General features: G+C 34.7%; 2 protein-coding genes across 2 annotated transcripts in view; both read left to right on the top strand.

Annotated features, from left to right (window-relative positions):
• Positions 1-4,423, top strand: part of LOC107678818 (cation-independent mannose-6-phosphate receptor-like) — a 41,206-nt gene extending 36,783 nt beyond the window's left edge. The window contains exons 37-44 of the mRNA XM_016474223.1: positions 870-1,006; positions 1,082-1,199; positions 1,291-1,437; positions 1,539-1,723; positions 2,529-2,715; positions 2,825-2,980; positions 3,813-3,882; positions 3,991-4,423. Of these exons, the coding sequence (XP_016329709.1) occupies positions 870-1,006; positions 1,082-1,199; positions 1,291-1,437; positions 1,539-1,723; positions 2,529-2,715; positions 2,825-2,980; positions 3,813-3,882; positions 3,991-4,350 (1,360 nt within the window). The 3' untranslated portion in view covers positions 4,351-4,423. The remainder of the gene's footprint in view (positions 1-869; positions 1,007-1,081; positions 1,200-1,290; positions 1,438-1,538; positions 1,724-2,528; positions 2,716-2,824; positions 2,981-3,812; positions 3,883-3,990) is intronic.
• A 3,669-nt stretch (positions 4,424-8,092) lies between these two features.
• LOC107678851 (solute carrier family 22 member 2-like) overlaps positions 8,093-13,201 on the top strand; it is a 9,252-nt gene continuing 4,143 nt past the window's right edge. The window contains exons 1-9 of the mRNA XM_016474277.1: positions 8,093-8,604; positions 8,697-8,800; positions 9,872-10,026; positions 10,179-10,347; positions 11,274-11,388; positions 11,464-11,567; positions 12,241-12,455; positions 12,543-12,651; positions 12,748-12,860. Coding sequence (XP_016329763.1) covers positions 8,188-8,604; positions 8,697-8,800; positions 9,872-10,026; positions 10,179-10,347; positions 11,274-11,388; positions 11,464-11,567; positions 12,241-12,455; positions 12,543-12,651; positions 12,748-12,860 — 1,501 coding nt within the window. The 5' untranslated portion in view covers positions 8,093-8,187. The remainder of the gene's footprint in view (positions 8,605-8,696; positions 8,801-9,871; positions 10,027-10,178; positions 10,348-11,273; positions 11,389-11,463; positions 11,568-12,240; positions 12,456-12,542; positions 12,652-12,747; positions 12,861-13,201) is intronic.

Genomic DNA, 13,201 nt, shown 5'->3' with positions numbered 1-13,201 from the left:
TCTGAAAATGTACCTACAAGCCACTTTTGTGTTCCACCTCTGTAGTACAAATTAATTTATTAATACTAATTTCATATGATTGGTAATTTATTTGTCTACTTTTCTTTTTTTTCTTTTTTACTTTCCTCTTTTCTATTTTTCTACTTATTATATTGCAGGGGTTAAAGCAAAAACAAAAAATCTTTTTACTGAAAAATTTTTTCCGACCACACCCAGTTTAAGAGCAGTTTTTTTCTTCTTGTAATTAGGAGCGCTTGTCCTCCTAATTAAAAAATTTAGGAGCACCTTGTGATCAATAATCAAAAATTCTGATTAAAAATTAGCCTTCCTAATACGAGGTGACATTTGACTCCTTAAAGTGACTTACAGGAGTATTTTCTTTTTACCTTTGTAATGGCATCATTTTCATCTGTCAAATTCAAAATTTTATGTTTATAATCTTTTTTAAATTTCTATTTAAAACAATATGTAGAATAATACAAATAAGTTACCAATCATATGAAATTAGTATTAATAAATTAATTTGAACTACAGAGGTGGCACAGAAGAACACAAAAGTGGCTTGTAGGTACATTTTCAGACGTTTAATGAGGCTCAGAGGTGGCTTGAGTCCAATTAAATTCATAAATTCACGTGGACTTTATGAACTGACGGAAATCCGTCGTAGCGACGGAACTTTAATCCCTGCTATTTGTACCAGACATAATTTCTATATCTATATTTTAGTTTTTGTTCAAAAACTACTATTTGTACTCAAGTCAGTGGAATATGGACACATTGCATTTAATCAGTAATGAAACTGGTGTAATATTGCACCTGCGTCTGTTCAGTGTTAATTAAATTCACAATTGTATTATTTGTTCTCACAGGTACTACTTCAATCTCTGTCAGGCCATTCATGGAGGCCAGCCAGGCTGTGCAGCAGAAGCTGCCGTGTGTCGCAGACGTGCTGGTGGGAAGACTGAGACTCTGGGCCGTGTTCACACGCAGGCCATGGAGTTCATCGGTAAGTCTTTTTAAACCTTCTCTGACGTGATTACAGTTTTGTTGGTTTTTATTCATCAGTATGTGTCCTCACCAGATGGAAAGATCCTCGTCAATTATTCCATGGGCGACGAGGTGTGTGGAAACGATAAACCAGCCAGAACAATCTTGCAGCTGAAGTGTGGCAGCACAGTGGGCCTTCCGAAATTATTCAAGTAAGTTGACTTGGCATGAAAATTCTCAACTTGTGGTGTTGGCTTAGCATCTGTTATCTATAAGATTCAAATTTATGTCTGTGTGTTTTAGGGAGGATAAAACTGCATGTGAGTACTGGGTGGAGTGGGAGACTCGATCTGCATGTGCTGTAAAGCAGGAGGAAGTGGAGATGATCAATGGAACCATCAAAGTGCCCGAGACAGGAGCCATTTTCAGCCTGGGAGCACTTTATTACCGGTGGGCATCTCACCCTCTCATTCATTAAAACAGAGCCTACAACTACACCACACCACATGTAGTAATTTGCATGAGATACACAGTGTTTTATCTGTCCTTAGTTTCCACAACGCCACAGGAGACATCCGTCCCAATGGAGATCGCTATATCTACCACATCCAGCTGTCAGGCATCACCGACGGCTCCATTTCCAATTGCCTGGGTGCCAATATCTGTCAGGTCAAGATGAATGACAGTTACCGCAGAAAAATTGGCTCCTCCAGCAAAGCCAAGTATTATATCAAAGGTGAGATATAATCAGTAAGTGACCATATTAGGAGTTACGGTGTGTGATGTGCGAGTGCAGTGGGCTCAAATATTTCAGTATGCATATTGGGACAGATGAAAGGCAAAGTTTATTTGGGTTTCAGGGTTTATTTTCCCCTTTATTATTTATTTATTTAGAAATTCTGTTTATAACAGCACGCAAATGTCAAAGATATTTGAAAATATTTTTATTTAAAAGTTTAAAATATTTTGCTTGTTTGTTTTTTACAAAGATTTCCTTAGTTTATTTGTGTACTTATTTACATTAAATTAATTAATTTATTTATTTATAATTTATTTATTTTTATTTTTTAAATATATTTATAACAACACACACTTTTTTTATTAAATCATTTATAAATTCTTTTTGTAACAACATAAAAATTCCAAAAATGTTTTTAAATGTTCTGTTTAAATTTTTTGTTGTTTGAAAAGAGGATTTTTTTGTTTGTTCATTATTTAATTTACACATTCTATTTGTAACAACACAAAAATGCCAAAAATATTTTGTTTAAAATATATTTTGTATTATTACTTAGTTTCTGTATACTTACTCAATATTTGCCAAAACATTTAGGTTTTTATTTTTTTAGAATTGGGCTGCTGTGTTGTCCAATTTCATTACTTTTTATTCAAAATTAAAAAATTTCGAATTCAATTTATTTTGTTCTATGAACTCCTAATATATTATTAGTTTATTAGTTAATTTTTCTATGAACACAATTTATTTTGTATTTCTGTGATGTAACCATTTTATGAAATGACCTGGTGTTGTATTTTGTCAGGTGGAAATCTTGACGTCTTGGTACCATCTGAATCTGTATGTGGACGAGACAAAACCAAAACTGTGTCCTCGACCATCCTGTTCCACTGCAGCCCTACGGCAGGAGAGGGTATCCCAGAGTTCATGCTGGAGACAGATGGCTGCCAGTATCTGTTTGTTTGGCACACTGCCACCGTTTGTGAATTTTTGTGAGTATTACTAAAGCCTAATCATACTTTTAAGCTTTAATTCGATAATTCTACAACATAGATTTGTTAGCCGAGTAAGTCTGAGTATAATACATAGGTTTTCTCATAGTTCATCCACCTCCATGGACCCGCACAGCACTGATGGAGGGGAGGAGCATGCCGGATTATCTGGGCGGAGTCAGGCCTTAGGGGCGGTGCTTAGCATGCTGTTGGTTGTGCTCACAATCTGTTTGCTTGTTCTTCTGCTGCACAAACGAGACAGGAGGTAAAATGCAAATTACATTTGTGTGATCATTTTATTTTTAAACTAATACAAATGTTTGTGGCCAGTACTTTTTTTTTATGAAATTAATACTTTAGATGCATTCAGTTGTTCAAAGGTGACAGTAAAGACATTTACAATATTAGAAAGTATTACAATATTATTTTTCAAATAAATGCTGTTCTTTTGAAAGAATCCCAAAAAAAAATGTATTATGGTTTAAAAAGAAATAATAATTAAGCATGATAACTATATTCAATATTGATAATAATAATAATAATAATAATAATAATAATTCTTGATCACCAAATCAGCATGTTAGAATGATTTCTGAAGTATCTTGTGACACTGATGCTGAAAATGTAGTTATGCATCACAGGAATAAATTACATTTTAAATTAAAATAAAAAACAGTTGTTTTAAATTGTAATAATATTTAGCAATATTATTTTTACTGTGTTTTTGATCAAATAAATTCAGCATTGGTGAACATAAGAAATATAAATAAAAGTATTTAATATTTTAAATATACAAATATTTTAAAAATCTTACAGACCCCAAAACTTTTGAATGGTAGTTTAAATATATTTGTTATAAACTAAAACCAATTTATTATATATATATATATAAAAATTGGAATTCTACTCGTTGCTTTGAGTTGCACTGTAAAAAAAAATCTAAACTGTAATACTATCACTTTAAAATTTAAGGTTTAGTTCATTGTTAATTCATTTCTTTAATTATTTGTAAAAATTTACCAGTAATTTCTGAGTGAAAATTGTTTCTACACCAGTTTTTCAGTCAGTGTGCTTAATATGCACTTTCGTATTTTTAGGCAACTTGTAATACAGAAAGTGTCAAGCTACTGCAGGAAAGGAAATCCAGTATCCTACAAATACTCCAGGGTAACGTTTGATCTTTTTTGCAAGTTTTACAATAAGTAAAAATTCATCAGAATGACTATGAACATAACTCTTTTTTTTTTTTGTCTTTCTGTTCGTCTCTCTTGATAGGTGAACACAGATGAGGACGGATGTGAAGATGAGGTGGAATGGTTAATGGAAGAGACCGGGATGCCCACGCGGGAGCCTCAAGGGAACGGTCACATCACCACCAAGCCGGTCAGCGCTGACGCCCTGCGCTCCTTCTCCCTGGACGAGCAGGACAGCGAGGACGAGGTGCTCACAGTCCCAGGGGTCCGAATTGCCCCTTCATCGTCCACTTCCTCGCGGCTGAAAGCAGAGAGCGACGAGGATCTGGTGGGACTCCTGGTGGACACACAGAGCAGAAATAAGACCCGATACAGCGACAGAAACCATAGGAAACCTCAGCCAGACCCTGATGACAGCGACGAGGATTTACTGAAAGTCTGAGAGCGCCAGGCGGCCCAAACTGAACTTTTGAATGTCTCTGCCACCACGCTCCAATTGTTTAGTTGCTCCATTTTGGGTTTTCTAAAGGGAAATCTCTCTGTGAGCTGTTTACGAGACAGCTTTCAAGAGCAAGTTGGTCAATTCGTCCACTAAATAGACTCAATGCCTTTCTGACAAAATACTTTTTTTGTCATTTGATCGTTTATTTGTTGTGTGTTCGGTTTTCCATTGATTCAGATGAATTGTGTACAGCATCATATGTAAATTCAGTCTCCCACAAACTTACAGAAATGGACTATATCAATTTTTTTATTGTTATGTAAAGATATTTGGGTACTGTTTTTTTGTTAATTTACCAGCTCACTGGAAAAATAGACTGTTCTGTAAAATAATTATGGATGATTGTGGCAGATACAGTCAAAGATCTTTTCTAAACTACAATCTGAAGCAGTATTTCGCATATCTCGAGCCATGTAGCACCGAGAGGAGATTGATCCGCTTTGCCAAGTTCATATTTAAATCACAACCCTTCGAATGCTCGTGCTTCACATTTGCGTTCTGCATTGACGTTCACCTTTACCAGTGTTCATCTAAACCATAGCATCCATCTGTTGGGTGTTTTGTGCAATGCTTTTTTTCCCCTTGTTCTGATAAAAAGCATGTTCTAATTGCCCTAATAGAACACCCGAGCGCATACAGAGATTTAGTGCCATGAAGGGAGGCTGCAGGCTTCCTTAAGAATCATAATTTCTCATCGCAATCAGAAGAAATATTATTGCATCTTTGTGGTGTTTATTTGCATTATTGTTTAGTAACACTTTACAATAAGATTCAATTCATTAATGGGACATGATGGTAAAAAAATGAGATGGTAGAAAATGAGGAAAAATTGTATTTCAGTTATTTTTGCATTTAATCGTAAAACTTTTGCGGTTCTCTGAGAAACTTTGCTCGCTAAACTATTGCGTTTGATCGTTAAACTTTTACAGTTCTCTGAGAAACTTTGTGTTCATTCATAAAACTTTTGCGTTTTAAGTAAAACTTAACTCTTTATGTTTGCTCACGAAACTGTTGCGATTGATCAGAAATGTTCTGTTCTCCTGAGAAACTTTGTTCGCTCACAAAACGTTTTTGTTTCCCAACTTTGTGTTTGTTTGCAAAACTATAACACAAAACATTTGTGTTCTTCTGAGAAACTTCGCTCGTGAAACTTCTGCGTTAAAAACTTTGCAATTCGCTCCCAAAACTTTTGTGATAGAAATAAAATGAGTTGGGAGAAAAATTATATTTCAGTTCTTTTGCGATCAAGCACAAAGATTCTCAGGGGAACATTATAATTTTGCACAAAGTTTTTTGGGGGGAAACAAAAGGCGTTGAGAGAGAATGCAAAAGCACTGAAATTTTTCCTCCAATCACCATTTCCCCTTGGCTCCATATATGAAATAACAGTAAACTTGTTTTTTGGGGGGGGGGTTTTGCTGAATTTATTAATCTGTTAATTTTATAAATATTCTATTATGTTTATACATAATACATTAATTTTTATTTATACATCTTGAAATGTTGCAAATGTATTAGAATATGTGGAAATAACATTAACCTAGATTAATAAATTCTGTAAAAGTATTGTTCATGGTTAGTTGGTGACATCTAAAGCACTAATTAACATTAACAAATTGAACTTTACTGTAAAGTGTTACCTATTGTTTAATCATTTTTCTTTATTTTAATTTATGTTTTGCAAAGAAGACACTGGTGCCTATGAAAGAAGCCACAAGTACAGCAGTTGACAGAAAGCCTTTTACAAAGCACTTTTCCCGTTTTCCCGATGAGTTTTGTTGCCAGTCCCATTAACTGAATACAACGGCCTGAACACCTGCAAAAATGATGCGTTTTATTTGCTGAATCGGTTTCAGCTCCCGTGGTTTTGCTGACTTTACGAAAGATGCATATATTTACATAAGTTGTGTTGCAAGTTTGCTTTCAGCTCTCCAGAAATTATTTACCAAAACGTTCTTCTCACATGGCAGTGAAGGTACAACAGGACACTGGTCCTGTTTGGCAGCATGTGTATAGTGTTTTTCACTCCGACTCTGCTGTTTGCTCTAATAGTTTGTCTCATAGGCTTGTATTACCATTCATCAGTGTATTCCTCACATATATGGTTGCCAAATAAAATCACACCAGTTCTGTATATCTGTCATAACTCACTGCTACTGAGACGGTACTTCAAGATGCGTTAAAGCATGCCTGGGTGTCTCTTTTAGTACTCTGCACTTTGGGGGGCAGTTTTTTTTTTTCCTGTGTTTTAGGGCAGAAGGTGGACGGTGCACTCGATAGCTGTTGGTCATCACATGCTCCCCTCTCCTTACTGAAAAAATGTCTGCTATATGGGATATTGTACGGTACAATTCTCTGAAATACTTCAAGAGAAGGTCCTGAAATAGTATTTATTTTTTTCCTGATAGAGGCTTTAGCTCTTTTCAGACTGTATTTGTCATGTTTTACAGCATCTTGTTTTGGGATTTAAATAGTTTATGCTGCGATATTATGGCATTATTTCAATAAAACTATCAGCTCCTCGGCATGCATCCAGTTATTGTGGTTCATCTCGCTGCTTTAACTAGACTGAGGGCACACTCAAACAATTGAATCAAACCAGTGTTTTAGTTTTTATTAATATTTTTGTAAATATTTTTATGATTTAAAAGAAATTCCTATGTGGTTGGTATTTTTATTAGTTTTTTTTTAGTAGTTACTATTTACATTTAATTTATTTTTATTTAAGTTTTAGCTTTAGTTTAGTTGTAGTTGTAATTTGTTTCCAGTTAGAAACTAAATGAACATTAGAAATATTGCCTTGAAATCTAAATTTGTTTTCATCTATATTTCAGCTTTTAATTTTTTATAGTAGATTTTTCTATAGAGTTAGTAATTTTAAGAAATTAAATATTAGAATCCTTGGCAGCTGAAATATGTTTGTTTTTTTAGTTTATTTTTCATCTAATATTTATGTTTTACTTTATTATATTTTCAGTTTTCAGTCATTTTTAATTTAAGTTCTAGTAATTTTGTTTATGCCATGTTTAGTAGGTTTTATTTTATTTTTCTTTCAGCCTTAGTTCTAGTTCATTTTATTTTCATTTATTTCAAGTTAGTTATTTAGTGCTTCAATTTAGTATTGTATTAATATTAGTTGAATAGTTATATTTCAGCTTTATTTAAATTATTTTTTTTATATTTTCTTTAACAATTTGTTTAATATTTAGTAATTGTGTATGTTTTTGCCGTAATTTTTGTTTTTCGAATTAGTAATTTTAGTGCTTCAAATTATTTCAGTTGTCAAGGAAACATTTTTAATGTTCACAAGTTTTTTTTTAATCATATTTTATTTCAGCTTTATTTCAATTATTTTTATTTTCGGTTTTCACTTTAATTTTTTTTAACGTTTATTATCTGCTTTCATCATTAAAGTCTAAACAGAACAAGTCTACCCAGAGTTTCGGGGTTTAGTTAAGTAAGTCATGGTTTAGTCTGTAGTCTACCTACTAAACCACTTACTGAACCGTTTTCATACAACACTTGATGAACAAAAATTATACAGTGACAAATTACGTAACAGGCTTCAGATGTCACTGGGGTTAAAATGTAACTTGTTGTCCCTCGTGTCCCATCCCAGCATGTAATTGGTCAATCGCAGCACGAATATATCAAATTTCAACCTCCTCTGGACTTTTGCTCAGCCAGCTGTGGGTAAATACTGTGCCTCAACTTAACAGACCTCTTTTCACAGCTGCGGATGCCTTCAAGTCCTACACTGTTAGCCGTACAGTGACCATGACTACTTTTGAAGACATCTTAGAGGAGGCCGGCAAGTTCGGTCGGTGCCAGATGCGAATTGTTTCCATATTCTGCTTGGTCTCTATACCGTTTTCTTTTGTATATGTGGGGATTGTATTCCAGGGCTTCACCCCTGAACATTGGTGCCGTGACCCGGGTGTCATTGAGATCCGGGAAAGATGCGGCTGGAGTCTTCAAGATGCACGCAGGGCGACTGTACCCTTGATGAACAGCTCTACAGGGGTGACGTACAGTCAGTGTCAGAAGCTGGACATGGACTGGAATGCCACCGGTCTAACCTGTGACAATCCAGAAAGTGAGCTCACCCAGGCCCAGCTTTCTACTCTACCGATGACGGGCTGTACAGACAGCTGGGAGTACGACTATGAAGGAAGACAGTCGTTCGTCACTGAGGTGAGTGGTGGGACCACAAAACAAGCTCTTTCTTTTGGTAATAATTGTGTGAAGTGCAATGAGATGTCTGACGTGAGACCTGTGTGTTGCAGTTTGATCTAGTGTGCGCAGACGCCTGGTATGTTGATATGTTCCAGGCCGCGCTCAGTGTTGGTTTCTTAGTCGGCAGCATTGCAATTGGATACCTGGCAGACAAGTATGACTTGTTTGACATTTCAATGTTATATGGATGCATTTTGAGTTTCTAATTTACTTTTCAAATTTAAATCCTTACAAGATTGATACGCAACAGCTGTTTTTAGCTTGTTTATACTTAAAAATATGCCAACAATTGTGTGCAGTAAGACAAAATGCCCTCATATTGAAGATATTTTCTGAAAACAAGTCTTAATATATTATGCAGTGTTACTTTTCAAGAACGTATGTTTTTTCAGGTATTTTTAGATTTCAGATTCAGATTATTATTTATTGTCATTGTACTTGCATCCAACGAAATTATAGATTTGCCAACATATCCAGCTAAAGATTATTTAAACAATTAATAAGGAATAATTAAATAAATACCATATTACACAAGGAAAAAATTATAATAATAATTTTACACCGTGCTGAGTGAAATAAAGTGCTCAATGCTCAATATAATTACACATATTTTTAGTATTTTTACAGGAAAATAAGACAATAATTGTCAACTTCGTGAATCCCTGTTATTATGCATATTATCTGAAATTCATTTTTTCTGTTTCAGTGCAATCAAGATCAAAAAATCTTTAAAAAACTGTATTGTATTAATTGTATTATTCAGCAAGGATGCATTCAATTTAATTAAACGTGACATTAAAACATTTTATGTTACAAAAGATTTCTATGAATAAATGATGTTCTTTTTAACTTTACATTCATAAGAGAATTCTGAACATTTTTCTACAAAAATATTGAGCAGCACAACAACGGCAAATCAGCATATTAAGAATGATTTCTGAAGGATCATCAATGATGCTGAAAATTTAACTCTGCCTTACAGAAATAAAGTACATTTTAAAATATATTCAAATAGAAAACAGTTATTATAAATTGTAATTCCACAATATTGCTGTTTTTTCTGTATTTTTGATCAATTAAATGCAGCCTTGGTGAGCAGAATAGATTTCTTTCAAAAACATTGAAAAATCTTACTGAAAGCCAAGTAATGGTTTTTATTGGCATGCACAAAACGAATGTTTCAGTAATGATCTAATTGATTCACATTTGTTCTTTTTTCTTTCAGATACGGCAGAATGAAGAGTTTCCTAATGACCAACTTCTTCATCGGCGTAACAGGGATTCTGGTGGCCACGTCGCCCAATTACATCGCCCTGCTGGTGTTCAGAGTTCTCTTTGGCTTTGGAGTGAAGGGAGGCTGGATGGTTGGATACGTGCTAAGTAACGAAACATTTTCAAATTCTTTAATTATGCTTAAGTGTAATATAAGTATATTCAGTTCAGATGCAGTGGTGGATGCATTAAAAGCTTACTGGGATCCTTGATATTTCAGATATCCTCATGTTCCATTATGTCTTGTTTTCTGGCTGCAGTCACGGAGCTGGTTGGAGTTGAATACAGGAGAATGGTGGGAGTGACCTATCAGTTGTTCTTCAGTCTGGGCATTCTCATTCTTCCTCTCTTAGCTTACTTCATACCAAACTGGCGCTGGCTACAGGTGGTCTTCACCATTCCTTACATCTGCTTCCTGACGTACTATTGGTAAGAGCCTGTTTATGGTGCATTATGTGCAATACAGATCAAAGATTGTGTTTTCCAGATATATTTGCAAATTGTATGTGTGCAAATTTGGGATGAAACAGTGCGTCCTTTTATAATCCCCACCTTCATAAAATTAGTTTTCTATCCATTTCTTATGAACTTTAAATGAATATTCCAGATTAAATATAAATTAGGATACATTTTTGAAAGAAATGAATACTTCTATTCAGCAAGGATGCACTAAACTGATCAAAAGTGACGGTAAAGATATTTATAATGTTACAAAATATTTCTATTTCAGATTAATGCTGTTTTTAAAATTTCCTGTTCATCTAAGAATCCTGAAAAAAAAATCTATCAGGGTTTCCACAAAATATTGTTATATATTTCCACATAATATAAAATATTAAGCGATGTTTTCAACAACGATCATAATGAGAAAGGTTTCTTGAGGACCAAATCATCATATTAGAATGATTTCTGAATGCTTTGCCCTCCCACATATAAATTACATTTTAACATATATCAAAATAAAAAATGTTTAATAATATTTCACAATATTACAGATTTTACTGTATTTTTTTGTCAAATAAATGCAGCTTTGGTTAAGAATAAGAGATTTCTTTCAAAAACATTTTTTATATCTGATGCACATTTGATATGTGCATTTACATTCTACAGAATTCACTTTTAGTTCATTTGTTAACATAATTCAAATGCATATTTCCAGATGACGCGCTCTTTAACAAATTAACATTATAATATTAAAAAAAAAAAAAATCAGTATGAACACAAAGAAAATGCCTAAATGCATTTAAGATATTTACGTGTAATTTAATGTTTTTTTTTTTTGGTAAAGTTTTGAGTTACACGGTGTTGGATAAATGTAGCCATTTTGCATTATTTAAATACACTCTGAATTTCAGGTTTATCCCCGAATCACCAAGATGGCTCCTCAGCCAAAACAAGAGAAACGAAGCAATGGAGATCACTAAAGCAATAGCCAAAGAGAACAAAAAGACACTGTCCAAGATTATTGAGGTACAGAGTTTACACAGTCATGATGAGCATAAAATATGTCCAAATGTCTCTTAAACGTCCAATTTCATCCATCAGACACTGACTGACAAAAACACAGACTCCATCTCGACTGCGTCTTTCATGGACCTGTTCAAGACTTCCAAACTGAGAAAATTCACATTCATCCTGAGCTTCAACTGGTACGTCAGATCCAAAACACCATGTTAAAGGGATAGTTCACCCAAAAATGAAAATTCTGTCATTAATTGCTCACCCTCATGTCGTTTCAAACCCGTATGACCTTCGTTCATCTTCGGAACACAAAGTAAGATATTTTTGATGGAATCTGAGAGCTGTCTGACCCTGCATAGACAGCAATGCAACTGAAATGTTCCCAAGTTCAGAAACGTAGCAAGGAGATCGGTCGTCACGCTGGATCTGTTTCCTACGTTGTTGTGATTTGATCTGAACGGAAACGTCCAGCGGATATTCTCCAAAATGGCACCAGGGTGATGCGCGGGAGACGAATTGTTGAATAAAGTCATTATTTTTTTTCTTTTGCACACAAAAAGTATTCTCTTAGCTTCGTATAATTGCGGTTGAACCACTGATGTCACATGGATTATTTTACAGATCTCCTTGCTACGTTTCTGAACTTGGGAACATTTCAGTTGCGTTGCTGTCTATGCAGGGTCAGACAGCTCTCAGATTCCATCAAAAATATCTTACTTTGTGTTCCGAAGATGAACGAAGGTCTTACGGGTTTGAAACGACATGAGGGTAAGTAATTAATGACAGAATTTTCATTTTTGGGTGAACTAACCCTTTAAGTGCAGGGAACATCCATCTGTAATCTGTCCATTGTGTCGCCAGGTTCACCAGTGCTGTGGTTTACCAGGGTCTCATTATGAGGCTGGGAATCCTCGGAGGAAACGTGTATGTGGACTTCCTCATATCTGGAATCGTGGAATTGCCAGCAGCTTTCCTCATTCTCCTCACTATTGAGCGGATCGGACGCCGGCTTCCTTTTGCAGCTGCGAATATCGTGGCAGGAGCGGCCTGCTTAATCACAGCGTTCATCCCCGACAGTGGGTTACCATTTGGAGTTATAATTCAGTTTGACTGAAAACAGGTGGTTATATGTATATTTACTTTAAATTTTGTATCTTCCACAGGTATGTTCTGGTTAAAAAGTGCTGTTGCTTGTGTTGGACGGCTGGGCATCACTATGGCTTTTGAAATGGTAGTGTTTGTGAATACTGAACTATATCCCACCGTTATCAGGTAAGTTATAATGCAAAGAGACATCGTACTATATGTAAATGATTGTTTTTGGACATGTTGGTCAGTAATGCTACTATCTGATGTTTTTTGGCTCAGAAATCTGGGTGTTTCGGTCTGTTCCACACTGTGTGACATTGGCGGGATTGTAGCACCGTTCCTGCTCTACAGGCTTGCTGTCATCTGGCTAGAACTACCTCTCATTATTTTCGGTATAAATTTTGCGTACAGTCGAACTGAGTTGTTTGTGTTGTTAGATAGACCACCAAACATAAATAATCAACCTCAGTATGCAGGAAAATTACATTCTGACAGCTGACTGGTACCAAACGAACACACAGTCTTAAGCACACATAAATAAATATATTTCAAAATTATTACAAAAATAAATACATTATATTTAATATATTAATATAAATGTATACATTTTTATATATCTGAGATTTTTATGCTGAAAATTATTTTGCACATGTAAAATACAAAATATTTTTTAAACGTGTATATGTGTAGGTGTGTGTGTGTATATATGTGTGTGTGTGTGTATATATATATA

This window comes from Sinocyclocheilus anshuiensis, unplaced genomic scaffold, assembly GCF_001515605.1.
Source record: "Sinocyclocheilus anshuiensis isolate Anshui unplaced genomic scaffold, SAMN03320099.WGS_v1.1 scaffold1049, whole genome shotgun sequence".
Lineage (NCBI taxonomy): Eukaryota > Metazoa > Chordata > Actinopteri > Cypriniformes > Cyprinidae > Sinocyclocheilus > Sinocyclocheilus anshuiensis.
The sequence above is the reverse complement of the archived record's forward strand: the minus strand, read 5'-3'. Positions and strand labels throughout refer to the sequence as shown.